Consider the following 24,321-nt stretch of genomic DNA (forward strand, 5'->3'; position numbering starts at 1 on the left):
GTGTGATCCACAGCCCCGAAGATCAAGTATTGAGGAAATCATCCTCCCACATATACAATAACATTATCATGAACAGAAAATAATCAACATTTCAATATTATAAACAAAAGATCTAAATCAGGAAATAAATATCAGTATAATCAGAGTGCGGAAAATGATACCAGATGTAAGCACATCAAAAAGAAATAGAGTGAGGTGGAAACTCACTCCACAGTTTAGCGGAATGTAGCACGTAAGTCTAAAAAGAATTACAACTGTTTCTAAAGGAAAGTAAGGAAAGAAAATCAAATTGAACTACGAGTTTTCTATTCTATAGATAACATCTTCAAAATAGTGGACTTCATCAATCCAACACAGATGTTCCCATTCTACATTATGTCTAAACATAGTACGCAACTTGATCGCTTGAGGGATCATCAGTGTGATCTTCATTGTTGCCAGCACCTTGCGTGTAGTACGCTTCATCGACTTGTGCTTCATCGTATTGTCCTTCATAATAGTCAATACCTGTGGAATAATCTAACAAAAATATTGCACAAAAAGGAGTGAGTTCGAATGAACTCAGCAAGGCAAGTTAACTCATAACAACATAAATAACATACAGCAGAACATAACAAGATGCAATGCAATATGAAACATATACTGTATGTATGCATCTAAACTCTATGTATACTGGTCTCTATTGGTAGACATGCTTTAAGTCATAGCACCATACTTCTTTGGGAAGGTCTCAAATCACTCATCATCGATTGGTATGGGTCCGGCATCCCTCGGGACATTCCATGGCTAGGGGTTAGGTCACCGCTCTCTCACATCACCATTGGTAAAGTATTGGCGCATGTCAGGGTAAAGCCTAGCCAAATGCAAGTCATCTACTCAGTCATATCAACTCAGATCCAGATACGTCCATCCCTCGCCCCTGGCAATCCTTTCTGGTATCTTTCACACTAGAGTTCTCATAGTCCCTGACTACGGACTCATCAACCCTATTGGTTATCCACATATGGTAAACGGGAAGCTCTCATGTCCCCTCACGGGTTGGTTACCAGTCTTGAGCGCCCATGAGCCCAAGTCTATCCATATGCAACCCTCCCAATAAATGGCAACCACAATGTGATTCCTGTCCTCTCACGGGTTGGTTACCGGTCTTGAGCGCCCATGAATTCCCATTGTTACCACGGGTCATTCGGTCTCAATACCCTTCCGACTAGGGTCTGATATAACGGGGACATCCTAGCCAAACACTGCTAGACAGCCCTAGGTATGACAACCAATGGTTCAGGAAGGTGTCAATGGGCAACCCCGGAAATATCCCATACTATTTCCGCTGATGTCCAAGGACAGAAGTGTCAAAAGGACACCTCTCAATCCCAAACCATACTTAATCAAACACATTCTCAAATCAGTCATGACATACAAAATCAACACCTCATCATACAAAGAAAATGTAAAAGCATAATCCAATCATTAAACAATATGCAGTAATAAGCATTTCATATAATCTTGAATAATGAAAAAGAAAACATAAGTGAAGTGCTACTGTACTTACAGTAGTATATCATAAGTATAGAATACAATAACAGTAGTTAAACTCATAATTTCTTAAATTAAAAACCAAAGAGTACGTGATCTATGTTATTATGAAATAACTGTCCTTACCTTAATTATCGTCGAAGATAATCCAAAATCAAAGAGAGAGGTTCCAAACTTAGCAATTAAACCCCTAACAATCATAGATACAACATTAGGAAAGAAGCCTAAAAGATTAGAGAGCAAACGAATCAAACAGAGCGAAAAATAGAGCTTCTGACTTCATTGGTCGATTGATTGGTCTACTGACCCAGTCGACCAATTAGTCGACCAACGAGTCAGGTCCGAAGCAAATACGGGAAAATTCATCCGAAACTCAATCTATAGGGTTCGGAACTTCACTAAACTTGGAGGAAAACTTTAGGATAGTATTCTAACACTAAGGGAGCAAAGATAGGGTACTAATAATGATTAAAACACAACCTTCTAATTTAAAATCATGGTTTCCCCAATTGGGAGAAAACCCTAGAATTCGATGAAAAATATACTATGAAAATCACAGAAAAGACAAGGGATGATTTAGATCTCATCCAAGAAAAAGATAATCAGAATCAATTACAAGTATGTTATGAAAAATTAGATTCAGTCGGCTAAGAAATCAAATCCATAAGAAGAACTAGGGTTTCAAAAGGATCTTACAAGGATTAGGGTTGAGATCTCTATGCTGATCATACACCCTAAAGAAAAGAATGAGATTATGAAAGAGATGGTTGCAAGGATGCAGCATCTTCTTCTAAATCTCGACCAAGAACAAGATCGAAAGATAAATCATGACACCGAAAAGATTACTAACCTTGAATTGGCAGATCGGAGATGAGAGACTTCAGATCTAGCGGAGAATTCTTCGAAATCACCGAAGAGAGTTTCAAATGAGTCTTCCCACGTTCTCAGAGTGTTTTGGAGGCAGAGGACACTAAGAAACACGAAGTGTGTTTAAATAGAGAGTGAAAAACCCTAAAATTGGATTTTCTTGGATTTAACACACAGTTGGTCGATTGCTTGGTCGACTGGCCCAGTTGACCAATCAATCGACCAATCAGGTCAGCAAAGTCCAAACAGGGAATTGAAGGATCAAATGAACACCAAACCTAAAGGGCTTTTACACACATCAAATGACATACCTAGTGTGTAGAAATGCCTTCAAACCAAGTCAAATAATACTCCAAGTCTTTCAACTAATCTCATCATTAGTCAGGTGAAGTTTCCTTTCTAGTTCAGAGCAAGTTTCCATAATTGAAATACCAACATCAACATCCATGGGTTCAGGGTCATACTTCATATCTTTCACTAAGATGCCCCACAGTTGACTTCTTCCTTTACTCCGGGTCTTCGGACCTACAAACAACAGGGTTTCCGGGTCAAGGTTAGGGTTGGGTTTCACATCACTAATCTCGTTCTTTTCATTAATATGTGACTCACATGGTAAATACCATTTCCCACTTCTCAGTGCAGACACAAAATTAATTAAGGCTAAAGAAGAAGGGGAGGATTCAACTTGGTTGACTTGATTTGATAAATCTGATGGTCTTTGTTGAATCTAAATCCTAGGATTTAACTCAGGTTAGCTAGGCATTTTACCTTTTTCTTGCTCAGACAAAGCATTTGCAAGATTGGAAATTTGTTTTTCCATATTATGCATAGAAGTTATAAAGGTGTTGGAAAGCACTTCCATATTTCTCTAGGAAGAGAGACGAGAAAACTCTGGATTGTTACCTCTGTTGAAACCAGGTGATGATTGATTTTGTGCAATATGAGGCATACGAGGCACAATAGGTGGATTGGCAGGCCTATCTAAATTGACATTCTGAAAATTAGGAGCTTGAGGGAATTGAAAATTTTGATTATGAGAAAACTGTGCACTTTGTTGTTGAGGGGCACCAAAGTGATTTTGTGTGGAATAATTGTTTAATCCATTTTGGTTTTGCCCTTGAGACCATGAAAAGTTATGATGATTCTTCCACCCAGGATTGTACGTGTTATTGTACGGGTTTGGAAACATCGCATTGACATTTTCATGTTGGCCTCCAGAATAAGACATTCCTTAATTACATGTGTAGGAGACTGACACCATTCACACATAACAATAGATTTGTCAATAAAATGTGCTTGACTTGGTGGTAGTGGTACAGCTTTAACTACCAAAGTCTCTAATTTTTCAAAAGACTATCTATTTGTGCATCCTTATGAACTTGGCTATCGACAAAATATCCCGTATTAGTCCTTTCAGATTCTTGGGTTGACTCCCCTTCTCTAGTTCTATCTACTAGATCTAAAAGAAATTCCCAAGCTTCGGAATCATCAGTGAACAATGTAAATCCTGTGAGGCACATTGATTCCAAAAGTTGCTTTGTTTGATAATCGATACCCTCATAAATTATTTGGCATAAATGCCATACTTCTATACCGTGGTGAGGGCATTCTGGGAGAAGGCTTTGGAACCTCTCCATTACCTTAGCAAATGACTCATTGGGTTTCTAATGAAATTGAAGAATGTCATTTCTTATTTTATTCGTATTGGAAAAAGAAAAGAATTTCTTCAAGAATAGGACAGTGAATTGTTCCCATGTGGTAATGCTATCGCGAAGTAAGCTATAAAGCCACTTTTTGGCTTGGTCCTTTAATGCAAATGTAATAAACCGTAGTCTTACGGCATCATCATTGAGTTGTTGTACTTTCATAAGGACACAAACCTCCTCAAACTCCCTAAGGAACAAATATGCATCTTGATCAGGTAACCCATGAAATTGGGATAACATACACAGATAATGAGATTTAAGTTCAAAATTATTACCCCTTACATCAGGTAAACGTATACAGGAGGGTTGTGCAGATCAAGTTGGATAAAATCTATCTCTAAGACTCTTAGGTGGAGGTAGCTCTTCCATGGTCAAGGTAGACACTCGGACAATTCTACTTGTAGAATCACGAGTCCAAACACGCATGCACTAACCACCTAATGCAATTAAAGGCTCTTATGAAATAATGAGTTATATATAAAGTAACTAAAGAATAAAAGAAAAGAAAATAACAAAAACGAAAGGGACAGTAGTGAATTTCCCACCATCAAGATTGAAACAATGATTCCAAAGCTGTAAGGTTGCCATATAGCTGAGCATTGTTTAGGTTTGACAGCAAGTGTAAAATTCAGCCCTATCCTAGCCCTGACCCTAACCTGGATCCACTATTGTTTTTAGGAAGCGGTGGTAGAAGAGACTTGTGGACCCTTTTGATTGATAATTATGAGTCGGAGTCCGAGCCCATGGACATTGACGATGATACCCCTTACTTGAGTACATTGTCGGTGTTTAGTGAGAATCTGCGCATCGGAGAAGAATGATTTAGTTGAAGTACCTAATGGACTTCTGTGCACAATCCAAAGTATTTCTCGAAACTAGACTTCTTGATTGAATTGTAGAAGAAAACCCCATTCAATTTGACCCTATATAGCCCTCCAAGTCCCTGTCCGAAGTTGCTGAACAAATTATGTTTTCTGTTGAATTCTAGTTTGGTTGTCCTCTTTGGTCGATGCCATCAACCAAGGACCATCGACCAAAGTTTCCCAGACCGACAAGTTAATGATTCTTTGGAATATTCCCTATTCTATTTATACTAGCCTCGTGTTTTGAGCCCTATTCCAATCATTATCACTCCTGAGAATGTGGGGAGAGTGTTTGTGAAATTTAAAAGTAACCGCAAGCGCACGGTATCGTGTAGCTAACAGGTCGATCTCAAGGAGATATACCACTTAGAATTCAATTTCTTAATAGTAATGCGAGAGTAGAATAATTCAATTTTTGTTAACTAATTAACTAAACTAAACGATCCTAATCTATACGTCTAATGCAATCGAATTGAAACGAAAAAATAAATTAAACACAATCAATGCATAAATAATAGACAGGAAAAAAATGCGAACAATAAAAATAGAAAGGAAAAAAATAAATAAAACCAGTTAGTATGTTAAAGCAGTCAGTAAAATTTAGTTCATAGCTAAAATGCAGATGCAACACCACCCATCACCAGAAGCAGAGGCACGACTGTAGGCTTGCTCCGGTATATGGTCCGAGATGATGAATGAATAGGCAGAAAGTAAATAACAGAAAGTAAATAACAAAGTAATAAACAAAGCAATAAAAGGAAAAGGAAGCCTTAACCAAAGAGAGGCACGACTGTAGGCATCTCTGATCAAGGATCTAGGGGAAGGGAGAACAATAAATAATGCTGAAAGTAAATCCTAAATTAAGAATATGGAGGGGTAGATAGAAGCGGGAATGGATGGAGGAGAGAAGATTAATAAAGAAGGTTACTTACTTGCGAATTGAACAAACGATTCGAATCTCAACCAACCCTAACAACCATATCTAGATCTAGAATGATCTAAATCTGCAATTGTTAGACCCAGAGAAAAACAAATCTAAAAAAATTGAAACTTGAACTTGAAGCTTGAACTTGAATTGCATTACATAAAAAGATTAAACCTAAACATTGAATCTAGAAATTTAAATCTCACTAATGCAAGCAAAGAAAACTAGAGAAAACCTTAATAAACTAAAGAGAGAAGAAAGAATGCTTCTACTAAGCTCTAGAACATGTTCTCCTTTGATGGAGTATGCTCTCCTTTTATAGAGTTTACATGAGATATGAAGGACGGCTGAATTTGAATAAAACTCAGGGTTTCTATCTGACTCAGCCAATTAGGGTTTTGACGTACTAATCACGCTGACTTAGAGAGATCAGATGCATAATTCCACCGTTTGATTTGAGGTTTAAGTAGTCATGAAGCTCTCCTCCAAAAATCAGCACAATCGGACATCGGATGATCGTTCGATGAAGGGTTTGATCGAAACTGGACAGAGGCATTCAAAAACGGGATTTTTTCTCTTTTTCTTTCTGAATATAATTCTTTTTCCTCTTTTTCTTTCTTTAATTAAATCCAAGATAGGAAATAAGATATTGAGGTATGCAAGGACTCTTTTCCATTTGGACTCTCTCAATAATATCTCTGTAGATTTGATTTAAAATCTCAGCCATAGATCAAATTTGCCTTCTTTATCTCTTCAATATTTCGGAGTTGGCCCATAATCACACATCTCTAGCCCATCATGCTCCAGATCAGGCCCATTTTCGCATTTGAGAATTTCAATGGACTTCTTGACGTGTAAAATAGCATGATTCAAGCCCAAAACTCCAAATATTTGCTTAAATCTTGAAAAGTCCTAAAATCTGCAAAAACAATATAAAACCCAAGGTAACTCCACTCTAAGTGTACAAAATGCATGCTTTATGCCCTAAGATTTCACACATAAATGTGCTCATCAGAGAGCTTTCCAAAGCACCTCCTAGGCATTTGTGAAGAAGATCCCACCAAAAATCATTGTTAATCATTGTTCCTTGTGTCCATCAACAACTACAAGGTATGATTCATCACTCCCACTCTCTATTCTATTATTTTCTATCATTTTCTATCCCTCTTTTGCTGTTGAGACCTTGGAGATGGTGCTACAACCTTGCAACCATCACTCCAAGTGTCCACTCTTGCTTAACCTATGATCCTCTCACTTGTCTATTGATGCTATGCTCTCATTTAAAGCATGTCTACCATAGAGACTAGCATTCATAGAGTTAGAATCATACTCGCATCATATGTTTCATATCACATTGCATTATGTTATGATTTGTACTTATATGATTTTGAATTATGGAATAACTGCCTTCTTGCTGAGTACTTTTGAACTCATTCCTTTTGTGCAAAATGTTGTTAGATTTTCCCGCAGGTATTGAAGACTCTGATGGCACACTCTACGAGACAGACTTTGATCCCTCATACTACCCTCCGGGTGGTAACTATGGTGAAGATCAGAGTTATGGTGCCGAAGAGGATTACTCTACGTACCAGGGTTAGCCCCACTATGGTGAGGGAGCAGCCGTGCTAGGCTTTCTTCGTCCACACCTATGAGGAGACAATCATTAGGATAGAAGAAACCCTTGCTTAGTGCCCCATTTCGCTGGATTATTGTTAAACATTTGGGATATGTAATTAACTTTCTTTGAATTACTCTTTAAACATAGGATTGTAATTTAACTTGATTTTACTACTTTTCCGCTGCCTTAAGAGAGTGACTTTCACTCATTTTCTCATTCTTATGATTACACTTATACACATGGTATCATTTGTTTCCGCACTCTGATTATTTGAATCTTATCTTATTCATGATATATATTATTTATTGCTTTTACCTTGATTATTATTGTTCATGATTGTGTTATCGCGTATGTGGGAGGCATGGTCCCTCGATGCTTGATCCTTGGACTGTGGATCACATTCCCGGGTATGCCAGATAGGGTACCCTGCCAAGCATACTCGGGTATGTGATCCACAGTCCCGAAGATCAAGTATCGAGTAACCATGCCTCCCACATACGCGATAATACAATCATGAACAATAATAATCAAGGTAAAAGCATATAATAAAAGAAATCATGAATAAGATAAGAGCAGATAATCAGAGTGCGGAATAAAGATGATACCAAAAGTATAAATATTTCTCAAAAGGAGAGAGAGCGATCAGAAGTCACTCCCTCAGTGGCAGCGGAAAGTAGTCAAATCAAGTTAAGTTACATATCCCAAAATGTAAAGAGTATATCAATGAATATTAAATTACAGATCCAAGTTCCAAAAGAACAGTATAAAGCCTAAGCTAGGGTCTCCTTGGTCTTATACAATGTGTCCTCATAAGTGTACATGAAGGAAACTAAGCAAGGCCTCTCCCACACCAAAGTCGGGCTAATCTTGGTACGAAGGGTAATCACCCTCGGCACCTTCACCGTAACTTTCATAATGGCCAAGACTTTCAGTGTAGTATGCAAGATCTTGGTCCGTCTCAAAGTATGAGCCATCGACTTCTTCAGTACCTGCAGAGAAGTCTATCAAAACAATTGCATAGAAAGGAGTGAGTTCAAAAGAACTCAACAAGGCAGTTAATCCATAATACATAAATCATATGATACAAGTCATAACATGATGCAAGATTATATGAAACACATGATGCAAATATGATACTAACTCTACACATGCTAGTCTCTATGGTAGACATGCTTTAAGTCATAGCACCATACTTATTTAGGTGGGTCTCAATCACTCAAGCCGGGTAAATGGGTCCTGAAACCTTCCGGACAATCCATGGTTGGGGTTTAAGTCACCGCTCTCTCACATCACCATTGGTCTAAGTAGTGGCGCATGTCAAGGTGAAGCCTAGCCCAATGCAAGTCTTCTATTTAGTCATATCATGTCAGATCCAGATACGTCCATTCCTCGCTCCAGGCGATCCTTTCCGATATCCTTCACATTAGAGTTAGCATAGTCCCAGACTACGGACTCATCAACCCTATTGGTCATCCACAAATTGTAAACGAGAAGCTCTCACGTCCTCTCACGGGTTGGTTACCGGTCTTGAGCGCCCGTGAGCCCAAGTCTATCTATTTGCAACCCTACCAATAAATGGCCCCTTTAGGGTATCCGTAGTATGATTTATGTCCTCTCACGGAGTGGTTACCGGTCTTGAGCGCCCATCAAACCATACTACTACCACGGGTCGTTCGGTCTCAATGCCCTTCCGATTCAGGTCTGATACAACAAGGATGTCCTAGCCAACACATCTAGACAAATCCTATGTATGTCATCTAATAATCTAGGAAAGCGTCGATGGGCATATTCGGAGAACATCCCATACTATTCCCTCCGATATCCAAGGATAGAAATGTCAAAAGGACATTCCCAAATTCCAAATCATACTTATCCAATCACATTGTCAGTTCATCATATCATACATACATGATATATCATCATATTGAAAGATATGTCATAACATCACATGATTAAGCATATAAGTAAATAACAATAATAAAATAGAAATGATGGATAAAGTAATTAAACATGGTGCTACTGTCATAAGGTAACTACAGTAGTCATATGATGTCTAAGTACAACCAATAAGTTGAGCCTAATAAGTTGCCAACATCAGTGTAACAATCACACAGTCTATATCATATGGGTATAACCGTCCTTACCTTAAACCGTGATAATGATAATCCAACAATCTCAAAAGGATGATCCAAAGATGGTATTAAGACCCTAGACAAACATAAATGAAAGATTAGAAAAGAAATCGGGAAAATCGAAGGTCGAACGGATCAAATCGGCGAAGCACATAATTCAGCAGTTGATTGGCAGACTGGTTTCAGTCAACCAATCAGTCGACCAAGTGAATAGTGGCCGAAGCCAAATAGTGATTTTTGGCTCAAAATCGATCTTCCGGGGCTCGGATCGATCCGAAACTTGGAGGGATTCATTGTAACAGTATAAGAACACTACATAACAAGAATTAGCCTAATCCAATGGCCCAATTGAAAACCCCCAAATTGAAACCCTATGTTCTAAAGACAAGAATCATAGCATGACTTGAAATCAAATGAAATTGCATTGGAATTGAATGAATTAGCTAGGGGAACTGATAGGCAAGGGATTAGAATCATAAGCTAGAATAGAATCGTAGACATTGTACACTATAAACCTCAGTTTAGAATAAGAACACATGAAGTTAAGAAGAAAATCAAGGTAATGCATATGCAAGGATTGAAATGAGAGCATAGCATCAATGGAAATAGAATGAGATCAATGATTAGCTAAGAGTGAACACTTGGAGTGATGGTTGCAAGGTTGCAGCATCAGCTCCAAGGTTGTAACAGCAAAAAAAGAAAAAGAAAAGAGTAGAATAGAGAGTGAGAGTGATGAATCATACCTTGAATGTGCAAATGGAGACAAGAGGCAATGATTGGGGGCAAGAATCCTTCACAAACACCAAGAGAGTGCCTTGGGAAGCTCCACTCTCGTTCTCAGTGGTCTAAATGAGTATAATAGGGTTCAAAACACAAGAAACACTTTAATAGAGAGAGGAATATCCAAAAAGCATCTTATTCTCGGATTTGTACAACCATTGGTCGATTGGCTTGGTCGACTGGCCCAGTTGACCAATCAGTCGACCAAGCATGTACAACAAGCTTGATTTAGGGAATTGAAAGGTTATACGGGTACGAATTGAGTTGGATTTTCTCCTACAAGTCTAGAGTAAAGAAATACCTTCGAAACAAGATCGGAAGCGCATCAAACACTTCAACTAAGCTTCCCCTCTTCTAGGTGCAGTCTCTCATTGAACACTGATAGTGTATCCAAATAAGGGGCTTCACTGTCAATATCCATGGGCTCCGAATCATACACCGAGTCTTCAACTATGAGGGCCCACAAGTCTCTTCTTCTACCACTCCGGGTCTTTGGACCTACAAACATCATGGATCCTGGTCAGGGTCAGGGTTAGGATAGGGCTGGGTTTCACAACAAGGGAATCCATATAGTCTTCGGAGCCACCTACAATCGAATCCTAGGGATTCTACAGTAGAGTGGGGACTAATATACGTTTTTGTTTTTACTCTAGTTAAGAGTAATATCTTTGAATTCTTTTTTTTTTTTTTTTAAACACTTCGATTTACCTAAGAATGAGAAAAATAAAATGGACTAATACCTCCCCGACAACGGCGCCATAAACTTGTTTGTGAAATTAAAAATAATCGCAAGCGCACAGTATCGTGTAGCTAACAAGTCGATTTCAAGGAGATATGTCACTTAAGAATTAACTTCTTAATGATAATGCGAGAGTGCAATGATTCAAATTTGTTAGTTACTTAATTAAACTAAACGAACAGTCATAATCCATACATCTAATGCCATCGAATTGAGACGAAAAATAAAGCAAACATAACCGACGCATAATTAGTAAAGGCAGAAAAAAATGCGAATAATAAATAAATAAAAATAAAAGGGAAGTGATCCGAGTGTCAGCTCTAGATCTAGGGAAGGGGAGTATAATTATAATGACTTTGACCGTGGACCCTTTGCTGTAGCTTACAGTCCACCGATCGGGTGAACGGATATTAGAGAAAAAGAAATTGCAGAAAATGAAATAATCAAAGCAATAAAAGATGAAAACCTTAACTAAAGAGAGGCACGACTGTAAGCATCTCTGATCAAGGACCCAGGGGAAGGGAGAACAATAAATAAATGTTGAAAGTAAATTGCAGAAAGTAAATAAGAGAGTAATAAAAGGAAATGGAAACCTTAACCAAAGAGAGGCACGATTGTAGGCATCTCTAATCAAGGACCCAAGGGAAGGGAGAACAATAAATAAATGCTGAAAATAAATCATAAATTAAGAATATTGAGGGGTAGATAGAATCAAGAATGGAAGGGGGGGGAGAGAAGATTATTGAAGGATGTTACTTACTTGCATCTTTGAACTTCAAACAATAAAAAATAATTTGAACAAACGATTCGAATCTCAACCAACCCTAACAACCAGATCTAGACCTAGAATGATCTAGATCTACAATTGCTAGACCCAGAGAAAAATGAACATTGACACTTGAAACTTGAACTTGAATTGCATTACATAAAAAAAATTAAACCTAAACATTTAATCTAAAAATTAGAATCTCACAAAAGCAAGCAAAGAAAACTAAAGAAAGCCTAAAATAAACTGAAAAGAAAATAAAATGTTCTCTTCCTAAGCTCTAAAACCCATCTCCCTTGATGGAGTATGCTCTCCTTTTATAGAGTTTACATAGGATTTGAATCTTGACATAATTTGAATCAAACTCGGAGTTCCTATGTTTAACCAATTAGGGTTTTGGCGTACTAATCGGACTAACTTAGTGATATCAAATGCACAATTCCACCGTTGGATTTGAGTACCAAGAAGTCGTGAAGCTCTCCTCCAAAAATCAGCTCGATCGGACATCGGATAACCATTCGATGAAGGGCTTGATTGAAATTGAACAGAGACATTCAAAAACGGGATTTTTCCTTCTTCCTTATTTGAATATAATTCTTTTTCCTGTTTTTTATTTATTTAATCAAATCCCAAATAGGAAATAAGATATTGAAGTATGCAAGGACTCTTTTCTCCATTTGGACTCTCTCAATAATATCTTTGTAAATTTGGTTGATAATTTATAATCTCAGCCGTAGATCAAATTTGCCTTCTTTAACTCTGCAATATTTTGGAGTTGGCCCATAATCACATCTCTTGCCCATCATGCTCCAGATCAGGCCCATTTTCGCATTTGAGAATTTGAATGGACCTCTTGATGTGTAAAATTGCATGATTCATCCCCAAAACTCCAAATATTTGCTTAAATTTTGAAAAGTCCTAAAATCTACAAAAACAACATAAAACCCAAGGTAGCTCAACTCCTAGTGTGTAAAATGCATGCTTTATGCCCTAAGATTTCACACATAAATGTCATTCTCTTCTTCTTATCTTGATCTCTTTGTTTATATTGATTTTATCTTGTTCACGATTATGTTATTGTAAATGTGGGAGGATGATTTCTTTGATATTTGATCTTCGGGGTTGTGGATCATACACTCGGGTATGCCAGGTAGAGTACCGGCTGGGTGGATGTGACAGAAGAAGTCCATAAAAAGAATCCAACGGTGATATCCTGAAATAGATCCACAATGCCATGCAGTGCCATTGGAGGAGAAGGTAGAACCATAGCGTCGGTTCTTCTTGCAAATACAGCTTCAACGGCCCTAAGTGCCTTGGTTTCTCGGATCGTGCTCCCAAATAGCGTCCGTGTGAGAAGATAAAATGAGAGAGAGAAGGTTTTGGGTATTGGTGAATGAGGGACTTGAGTTTATAAATTAATAAATTTAATCCTTTAAAATGTAAAAAAAAAAACTAATATTTACACAAAAACCCTGATTGTTTAAATCTCAATGTGATCGATTTTACCTCATGCCCTAAAATCTGATATGGACCGAAACATGCAAGGCTAATCAAAATTGAGAGAGAGAGATGATGACGGAGTTCGGCAAGACTGCCTACATCTCCGGGATTCAAGTTCGAATCCAAATCCACTATAGTTTGGAACTTTACAGAGAAGGAGAAGAAAGAGAGAGAATGTGATAACACCTAATACAGGTGACAATAGAAGCCAATATCAACATTGAGTGGTCGTCTTCCACCACTGATCAAAAGCCCCAAATAATCTTCACAAAGATCCTCCAAGATTCATAGTTGCAGGAGCTCGAAGATGGCAGCCATGGACGAACACAAAGAGCTCCAAAATCCGTAGAAAAAAACCCCCAAATCAGAAAAATCGATTTTGCATAATACCCATGAACCAACCCCAAGCCTCAACATATACAAAGCCTTGAACCGTATGAACCAAACCGGTTCAATTGATACATGACTTAAAAGAGGAAAATACCAGATTACCCCCCAACAATCTCCCCCATAATCTGTACATCCAAAATAACTATAGTGAGCTGGATTACGACCATCATCATCCAAGTGTACCTGCACACACAAAACAAAGAGACCACACTACAAAGCAAATAACAAATATGCAAAATACCTAGACATATACTAACTATGCAACATTAAGGACTCCATGCAGATACACCATGCAACAAACTGCACTAGGTAGAGAAACCCTAATCAATAACTCATGATTCACAACTCACTCATATAATTATGAAGACCACACATGCACACACCAGACATATATCTCATAACTGAGACAAACAGAGCAAGAGTTATAAAAAAATTGGGCAGCATCTCCCCTAAAACTGCAACAAATGCAAATCTGATAAACAGACAAGACAACAACAAGACACACACCACAATCTAAAACAAGTAATATACAACTCAAAAGTACAGAACATATGTACTAAGAGACAACATCACCAATTCCCAACAAATCAAGACAATGTAGAAATTTAGAAAGAGGCAATGACTTATTACCACAGTCTGCAGGATTATGCTCAGTACTTACATTTTCAATTAAAAGTGAACCATCAGTTATCTTATCCCTGAGAAAGAAGTATTTAATGTCTATATGTTTGGTCCTATCATGATAGACCGGATTTTTACATAAAAAGATAGCACTCTGGTTATTAATAAAGACAACAGGTTTAATCTTTAAAATACCGAGTTCACACAATAAACCATTCAACCATATACTTTCTTTAACACATTCAGATGCAGCAACAAGCTCAACTTTTGTAGTAGACAAAGCAACTATAGGCTGTTGTTGCACCTTCCAACTGATGCAATTACCAGATAACATAAATAAATAAGAAGATAATGATTTCCTGTTATCTATATTACTAGCATAATCAGAGTCAGTATATCCTTCAAGAATAAGATCACCAGGTGTGGACTTGAACACTAAACCTTTATGAACAGTACCTCTCAAATACCTTAAGAACCACTTGAGAGCAAGCCAATGTTCTTTACCAGAATTAGACATAAACCTACTCAGTACACTAATAGCATGGGCAATATCAGGTCGGGTACATATCATGAGATACATAAGAGAACCTAAAAGACTAGAATAAGGGATCTTTAACATTTCATTCTTTTCAAAGTTATTCTTAGGACAATGATCATTAGAAAGTTTAAAATGTGCAGCCAAAGGAACATTCACATGTTTACAATTTAACATCTTAAACTTCTTAAGAACCTTCAACAAGTATAAACTTTGACTAATGAACATAACATCCTCCCCCTTATTCCTATAAATCTCAATCCCTAGAATTTTCTTGGCTGTCCCAAGTTCTTTCATCTCAAATTCAGATTTCAGCTTGTCCTAAACATCTTGAATAAGATTAGAATCAACACAAGCAATCGATATATCATCAACATAAAGTATTAGATACAACACAATAGAATCTGAAATGAGAAAATATAGGCAACTGTCATAAACACTCTTTTTAAAACCTACACTCAACACAAATGAGTCAAAACGTTTGTTCCATTGCCTAGGAGCCTGTTTAAGTCCATAGAGAGATTTTTTCAACAAGCAAGCTTGTGATTCCTCTCCCCGAGATGCCTAAAGGAAGTTGCATATATATCTTTTCTTCTAAATTGCCATGAAGAAAGGCAGTTTTGACGTCCAATTGCTCTATTGTCATTTTTGTCTGAGCAACTAGGGACAACAACAATCTTATAGTCTTATATTTGGCAACTGAAGAAAAAATTTCATCATAATCCACCCCTTCTCTTTGAACAAAACCTTTTGCAACAAGTCTGGCCTTATATCTTTTGGAATTATCAACTCCATCATCCTTGATTTTAAATATCCACTTACAAGGTAATAACCTTTGATCCTTGGGCTAATTAATTCCCAAACCTGGTTCTTATTTAATGAATCTAATTCATCATTAATGGCTTGAACCCATAAATCTTTATCTTTAGAATCCAAAGCTTCCTCGTAGGAACTAGGTTCATCAGACCCAATCTCAGAAACTGAAATATCAGTCTCAAGAGCAAAGTTGGCTAAATACCTTTTGGGTGGCCTAACCACTCTCCTAACTCTATCTCTTGCCAGTTGGTAACCACTCAGATCAGGAACTTCTTCCACCTCTCCAGTGGAAGTCTCAGGAGAGGGCAATGGCCCACTCTCAATATCAGAAACTACAACCTCAGACTCTTTATCACTAGAGCTGGGCTGAGGGGAAGTCGAGGGTTTTTCAGGTATACTAGAATCAAGAGTCTGAGCAGGACTTAAGGAAACATCAACCTGCCCTAAATCAAATTGAGTGGAGTCAGTCATTCTTTGATCAAGTGGATTCAAATTAGTATTGTCAATGGAAAGACAAGGGAACACACTCTCCCTAAAGAGAACATCCCTACTAACAAAGGTCTTGACACCAGGCACAGTCCTATCCCACAGCTTATAGCCTTTCACCCCCTCAGGATACCCTAGAAAAATGCTCTTTTTACTCCTGGATTCTAATTTACCAATGCTCTGGTGAGCAAAGGATTCACATCCAAATACCCTAAGATAACCAAGATTGGGGGGGTTTCCCCCACCACATTTCCTTGGGGTTTTAAACCCTAAGGTAACAGAGGGACTCCTATTGATTAGGTGAACAGCTGTTGTAACAGCTTCACCCCAAAAACCGTTGGGTACCCCTGAACTGATGAGCATACATATAGTCTTGTTCAATATTGTTCTATTCATCCTTTTAGCAATGCCATTTTGCTGAGGGGTATACTTAACAGTTCTATGCCTCTGAATCCCTTTATCATTACAAAATCCATTAAACATTTCATTAACAAATTCTAATCCATTGTCAGTTCTTAATGTTTTGACTTTCTTTCCACTCAAGTTTTCTACCAAAGCAACCCAATACTTGAACTTTTCAAAAGTTTCATCCTTGGTCTTCAATAAGAAGATCCACACTTTCCTATAGTGGTCATCAACAAGATATAAGAAATAAGAGTTTCTACCATAAGACAAGATTGAAGCAGGTCCCCACAAATCAACATGTACATATTCTAATATAGCCTCAGATAAGTGAGACCCAACTCCAAAGCTTAACCTGTGCCTCTTACCTAGGACACATGACTCACAACACTCTAAGTTTTCAATTACATCCTTGCCAAACAGGCCTTGTTTACTTAGAGTTTGCATCCCTTTATTGCTAATGTGTCCTAGCCTAGCATGCCACACACTAGTGATAGTTGACTCACTTAACAAACAACAAATATTGGAGATATCATTTAGGAATATACTACCCTCAAAAACATACAAACCAGACTGAGAAGTGCCCTTTAAGCATACATGAGATCCCTTAGATACAGAAAGAATACCCCCAGAGATACTAGTTACAAACCCAGCACTATCAAGGCTACTAATTGAAATCAAGTTTCTCTTCAAGTCAGGTATGTATCTAATATCATGTAAAGTGAAAATAGATTTATTGTGATTCATCAATTCAACAGAACCAATACCAACTACATCACATAAATCATCATTTCCCATCATAACTTTGGCATTATTTAACTCAGACAAATGTGTAAACCAGTGCATGTGAGGACACATGTGATAAGTACATCCTGAATCTAAAATCCATCATTTTTGCCTATTGCCCTCAGATATGGTAAGCACCTCACTGATGTCTTCATAGAAATTGGCTTGACCATTCTTGGAACCAGGCATATCAAAATGGGAAGTCTCCAATTCCTTCATTTTCTTTTTATATGCAAAGCAATTTTTCTTAAAATGTCCTATTTTCTTGCAATAAAAGCATCTCTTGAGGTTCGCATCAGACTTGTTGTTCCTATTATTAATCTTGTTGTTATTTTCATGATTTTCATATACTTTACCCTTCCCCTTGGGTCTCCCTTGTTTGTAATAGCCTTTGCCCTTAACAAACAGATTTTCCCCACTGCCCTTAGTCTTACCAAAAGCCAATAGTTCTAACTCCCTATTTTTTAAGGCATCAATCAGTTGTTCTAGGGAAATGTTTTGACAAGCATACTTGATTGAGTTCTTATCAACAATATAATCATTATGAAGTGAATTCAATAGGATAATAGACAAGTCTTGATTTTCCAATTTAGTCTTCTCCCCTGTGTTGGATAAGTCTTGAATCAACTTCTTAAACATATCTAGGTTCTTGTCAAGGTTGATTGTAGGGTCCATCTTAAACCCATACAATCTCTCCTTTAGATAAATCTTATTGCCTAGATTCTTTTTCTGATATATTTGTTCAAGCTTATTCCAAACTTTAATAGGGGTATTGTCTTCATCATCAAGATACCTGATAACCCCATCTGTGATGTTCCAGAGCATGCAACCAATTGCATTCTCCATCACTTCAGTCCTCAAGACTGGGTCAATGCTTTCAAAGAAAGCATCTGGGTAATCTCTGGATCTTAGGAGCTTTTGCTGAGCCATTAAAGCTAGGACCTTTCTCTTCCAATTCCCAAAGTCCCCTGTCCCATCAAACTTCTCAATATCTACCCTGGAACCCCCCATAAGAGTATCCAAACCTAGGTAACTAGGATTTCCCCCTAGACCTACTGCTCTACTCGAGCCTGTGGTAACCCCACTGACCCCACTGGGAGGAGTACCTCCCCTGGTAGACCAAATCCCTTGCTTAGCTCCACTTTGAAGCCAGTACCATACACCAATCAGTATATACAAGAATAACAAATTCACAATACTGATATACAATTTTGAAAAAAGAAAATTATCTTAACCAAAGATTAAATAATCAGATATTAATTAACCACAAAATCATAAGCTAACTTTATACAATTGCAGCAGCCTTTATTAACAAATTGTTAACATAGCAGATCAATACAGACCAAGTATTGTATCAAATATTAACAAAAGAAACATGACAACAGCTAGTATAATCAGAAATCAAGAAATTAATGTGATCAATTAATCTTTAATCATCTCAGAATCAACCTACTCATACTAGATTATCACCTAACAATTTACAAACAGATTTATACAAGATACCAAGAACATATGAATCAAATTAACATGGTTTAACATACAACCGAATCTTATAATTGACATATAACATCATATCATATCATAAGAGATAGCATATATGACAATTATATAGAAGACTTTGAAAACTGAAACATTGAAGCATATATCAGAGGCAGGCAGCGAAAGAAACAAGAAATTTGTAAATTGAGATAATCGTTAACCATATAAGTAAACAATCAAATTAGGATTTAAATGTTATACAAAACCTAAAATGAAATAATAGAAACATGAACCAGAAGGCTCTGATGCCAATCTGTGATCGATTTTACCTCATGCCCTAAAATATGATATGGATCGAAACATGCAAGGCTAATCAAAATTGAGAGAGAGAGATAATGACGGAGTTTGGCAAGACTGCCTCGTCTCTTGAGATTCAAGTTCGAATCCAAATCCACTATAGTTTGAAACTTTACAGAGAAGGAGAAGAAAGAGAGAGAATGTGATAACACCTGATACAGGTGACAATAGAAGCCAATATCAACATCGAGTGATCATCTTCCACCACTGATCAAAAGCCCCAAATAATCTTCACAAAAATCCTCCAAGATTCATAGTTGCAGGAGCTCGAAGATGGCAGCCATGGATGAACACAGAGAGCTCCAAATCCCGTAGAACAGAAACCCCCAAATCAGAAAGATCGATTTTGCATAATACCCATGAACCAACCCCAAGCCTTAACACATACAAAACCTTGAACCGTATGAACCAAACCGGTTCAATTGATACATGACTTAAAAGAGGAAAATACCAGATTACCCCCCCAACACTCAATCATTCATTCAAACTTTGCTAACATGGCAAAATCAGGGCCGTCACTGTCGCAAATAGAAGTCCGAGTATGGGGCACCAAATGTAACCTTCCGGTATTTCCATGTGAATTATCATTTAAGATATCCACGGTGGACGACGTGTGAGGGTATTTCGTAATTTCACAATCGTACAATGAGTGATGAGTCACGATTTACGAATATGACTTCTCAGGAGTCTGGACCTCATCGTGGACAACTGCGTCAGCGGATCAGCGGAGGGCCTCTGTATAGCCCCTAAAGCGATGCCCTTTTGAAGATCTTCAACTAGCTTCTGCATTCTTCACCCCATTATATATATCCTTTGTCTGACTCCAGCTTTTAGTTCTTCTCCCTTTTCCTTCTGGAGTCTGTCTCTATTCTATGAACCATCGACCTGGAACATCAACCTGATTTCTTCCTTACGCTGAGAATTCCAGGTACGTTTGGTTCCTTCCCTCTTCTTGTTCTTCTCTCTATACTCACACAGTACCTATAGAAAATTCTGTTATTCTGTGTAGGTTTCTCTTTAGCGATTCATAATACTGCTTTTCAGTAGTTTTTCGTTGTTTGTCAAATCTTACTATCTGAGTTAGTGATTTTTCTCCTTTGGAAATCGATCAATCTGTTTAGAAATTGAGGGAGTGTTTGATTTTCGTCTGGGATTTAGTCTTAAAGTGGACGGCTTTTTCCCCTGAGCGTTTCTAAACTAATGCTGTCCTGCAACCCATGCTGATTCTAGGGTTTGTTACGCTTCTCTTTCACTGTTGAGCGCCTTGTTATTTATTTAGACGGTTCGCTTGAAAATAATGCGCAGTTGAAACTTGAAACTCGTGCTCTTATATTCTTAAATTTAAACATGATTGCATTTATGAAGTCTCAGTTGTATTGCGCTTAATCTCGAGAAACTAGAGATGATAATTGATGAAATGTGAGAAACGTGTAACATTTACGAAGATGGTCGCTACTCGTTTTGGTTTCTACTTTTTATTTATAATAATTGGAGCTTAACTTCTATTATTACAGGAATGGAGAACTACAACTCTATTGTATCATTCTGTTGCGGCTGCCGATACCATGCAGATCCTTGACTACCACTTTGCTGAATGTGATCCAGATCTTTCCAAAATCTGATGTGAAATCTCTGCTCAGGAATGGATATGGTGTTGAGTGGTCTTCTATGTACTAGAAATATCAGAAGGCATTTAGAAATTGGGTGTATCAGTAAGGTTCTTTAGAGTCAACTTTGTGTTATATTGCTGCTCTCTCAGAACGGAGTTCTCGGGGTGAGTTGGCACTGATTTCGCACTATGCCACCCATACAGAAGCTGTATGAAGCTTGCAAATTATCGTTCTCTCCAAATGGACCAATTTCGGAGGAAGCTCTTGAAAAAGTTCGTGCTATGTTAGGTAGGAAGTTCAATTTCGTTTTATTTCTCTTTATTCCTTCTTTTTTCTTTCACCTTGACATGATATTTGTCATCGTTTGAGATAGATGAAATATTATTGGTGTCAACGATTTAGGTAAAATTTTGGGGAAAGGAATCCTGTTTCACTGTACTGCCTATGCAGAGACATATTGGTGGGATGACCAGCCTTCCCCCTTATTGGATGCTTGATTATGTGCTGCTGTTATTCTCCGAACTGTCATAGGGCTCATGGGATAAATAGTGCACTTGCTAATTTTTCATTTCACTCTATCCTCTTATGTTATAAATTTGTACTTTGCTATTTTGTTGTTTTCAAATGTTGGAATTTAAGTTTTGTGTTATTGTTTGAAAATCAGGTTTGATCTGGACGAGTCGTCTGAGTCAAATTTTTACAAAACATAGTGAGGTAGCTTTATATTAAATAGAATCAACTAGGAGCCAGTCTTCCAGGATCTCAATAAATGACTAGGGGTTTTAGGGTTTGAGGATATTGGGATAGTTTATTTCTGTACACAAGAACATAGGTATGGTTGTCAGTTGGGGATGAAACTTTGAGAAAACTTAGGTAATGATATATGGGGAGATCCCCAATGGTTGGGACAACTCCAATGAATAGATTGGTGTAGATCTAAGTTTTTACTTGGGTTCCTTGGGGAGTATGAGAATTCAAGAAAGGGGGTTAAAAGCTTGAATCTTGGATGCCATTTGATGTGTACTCTTTACTGGAAGAAGGGAGTGATATGTATAGGCCATGGTATGGATTTCTAATATATTATGGTGGTTAGTTTGGTTGGAGATTGGCTTTGATAGCTACAATTTTGGGATAGAATGGATTTTTTTTTTTGGGGGGGGGGTTGTGGGAAGATGGTACCACATTATGCCATTGTACCTTAGTGATAGCAGTAAACAAAAGTACAAAACTCAAAATTCAATTCATCAATCCATGATTCAACTGAGCAATTACATCTATATTTATGGCCACATTGGCTGATATAGTTTCTAACCCAAATCACAACTCAATTAGGAAGCGACTCCAACAGACTTCTATCCTAAAAGGAAAGGCGTAATTCAATCATTTATCTATTAGGTAATGTAAACTAACAGGGAAAGAGAGTAATAAAGGAAATAAACTCAAATATGACTCTTAACTGATGAAATAAATCTTGTTTTCCTACCTTCTACCCATATTTTAGGCCCATCATTGGTCAATTATAAATTAAACACATGGATTTGAGGCCAAAAACATATATGATCCAATCCTAGTATATCCCTAAGGAAAGAAGCCCAATTTGGTGATGGATCTGCATCACCTAGTCAGGAATATTATGTAACGTAGATAGGGTTTAAAAAGAAAAAGTTCTGACGCAAATAACCCGATCATAGACCACCCTGTGTTTTTACTTGATTCACAAATGACCTTGTATTTTTACCTGAGTCACAAACGACTTCACATGTCTCGTTAGTTCTCCTCTTGCCTTACTTGTGCACTTCTCAAGAACTAATCTTCAAACCTGAAGTGAACGACTCATAAATGGATTGCAGTTCATTATCAGGCACTACTACTAAACAGATCAAGTGCTCAGTACCCTACAACTTTCTTGTATCTTGCCCATTTTCCCTTTTCTTATCCTGTTCTGAACTGATTAGAATTTGATCCATACTTTCTTTCCCTCAACCATGAAACATTGTTTTACAATCTCCTTAGCCCCAATCCATCTTTTCCCATCAAGCCGCTAAGCTGCTATGAGATGGCGAGACATTGTGACATGATATTGATAATGAAAATTCAAGTAAACATACTGGTTTTTGTATGGTAATTGTTCATTTAGAGAATAATGATTTACTCAGGTTAGAATGAACGAAGAAAGTGGAATTTTTTGATCAATGATGTATTGTGCCTTCAATCGAATGAGTACTAATCTTCTAAGTTTTGTAAAGTACGGTTGACTCCAGGTCCAAATTGATGAATTCGTTATGGCTTATGGGCTGATCTTTTTGTGGTGACCCCAATTGGGTTTGAACTAGTAGCCTCCAAAACCAAGGTCAAGTTGAGTTTATAGAGGGTAGTGGTGGTTGGTTTGGAGGGATTAGGGTATATTTCAAGAAATCAAGAAAATAGGGTAATGGGGGGAATTGGAGATTTTTCTTGATTTTGAAGGGAAAATATAGTGTCAAACTCAAGAATGGGCAGATGCCGCAGATCTGTATTTTCTATTTTATTAGAAATCCAACTTTACTGCTCCGTTGGTCTACCATAATTAATAAGCAGCAAAGCAGTAATCATAATTAAGATTTTTAATTGCTTGGAAATGTTATGGAATTATTTTGGTTGGGTGTTCTAGGCTTGAATGTGGATCAAAGGTGAGGGTTGTGGTGGTAGTATGGTGGTTGGAGATTGGATGGAAAGTGATGGTTACTGATGGTTGTGATGTTTCTTAATATTGGGTGAAAAGAAGGGATTGAACTTGGGGTATGGGATTTCAAATAGCAATTAAAGGGTAATGAGAAGTGGGATGGGGTGGGCTGCCAGATACCTTGATGGGGGCATTGTAATTTGTAAGTGCTTGAAACAAGTGGAGGTGGTGTTGTAGATGGCTGTCCTCTCAGCCTCAGCAGTCCCTCTCTCGCTTTTTCTTAAGATCCTTTGTTTTTGATTTCTCTTTCTAGATTCTATTCCTCACCCTGCTGCCTCTCTCTCTGAATCTGTCCTCTTCCCTTCACCTCTACTTCTCTTTGTTTTCTGCCTTCATGTCTGCTGGGGTGGAGTTGGAACAACGATGACAGTCGGCTCATGGCTGCTGATTTGCTGCTCGTTGGGTTTGCGTTTGTCTTCTCCCTCTCTTGATCTCCTCTGTTCATGATTTCTCTCTCAAGATTCTACTCCTCGCCCTTCTGCCTTTGCCTCTCTTTCTGAATTTATTATCCTCTTCCCTCTGCCCTTGCTTCTCTTTCTCTGCCTTCCTCTTTACTACTCTTTCTTTCGCTGTTTTGCTGCTTGTTGGCTTTGCCTCTGTCCTCTGTCTCTCTCTTCCCCCCCCCCCCCCTGATCTCCTTCATTCTTGGTTTCTCTTCTTGGATTCTACTCCTCGCCCCTCTGCCTCT

At 37.8% G+C, this 24,321-nt stretch overlaps 1 protein-coding gene across 2 annotated transcripts in view; it reads left to right on the forward strand.

Moving 5' to 3' along the window:
- The first annotated feature begins 20,012 nt into the window (after positions 1–20,012).
- The window catches only part of LOC149005127 (plant cysteine oxidase 5-like), a 37,962-nt gene continuing 33,653 nt past the window's right edge, over positions 20,013–24,321 (forward strand). The window contains exons 1-3 of one of the 2 annotated variants that reach the window (XM_089168715.1): positions 20,013–20,229; positions 20,423–20,532; positions 20,816–21,199. In XM_089168715.1, the coding sequence (XP_089024841.1) occupies positions 21,100–21,199 (100 nt within the window). In that variant the 5' untranslated portion in view covers positions 20,013–20,229; positions 20,423–20,532; positions 20,816–21,099. The remainder of the gene's footprint in view (positions 20,230–20,422; positions 20,533–20,815; positions 21,200–24,321) is intronic. The other variant, XM_089168714.1, reaches the window with a different exon arrangement.

The sequence above is a fragment of the Hakea prostrata genome, chromosome 9, assembly GCF_041222555.1.
Source record: "Hakea prostrata isolate BN-2017 chromosome 9, UWA_Hpros_2, whole genome shotgun sequence".
NCBI lineage: Eukaryota > Viridiplantae > Streptophyta > Magnoliopsida > Proteales > Proteaceae > Hakea > Hakea prostrata.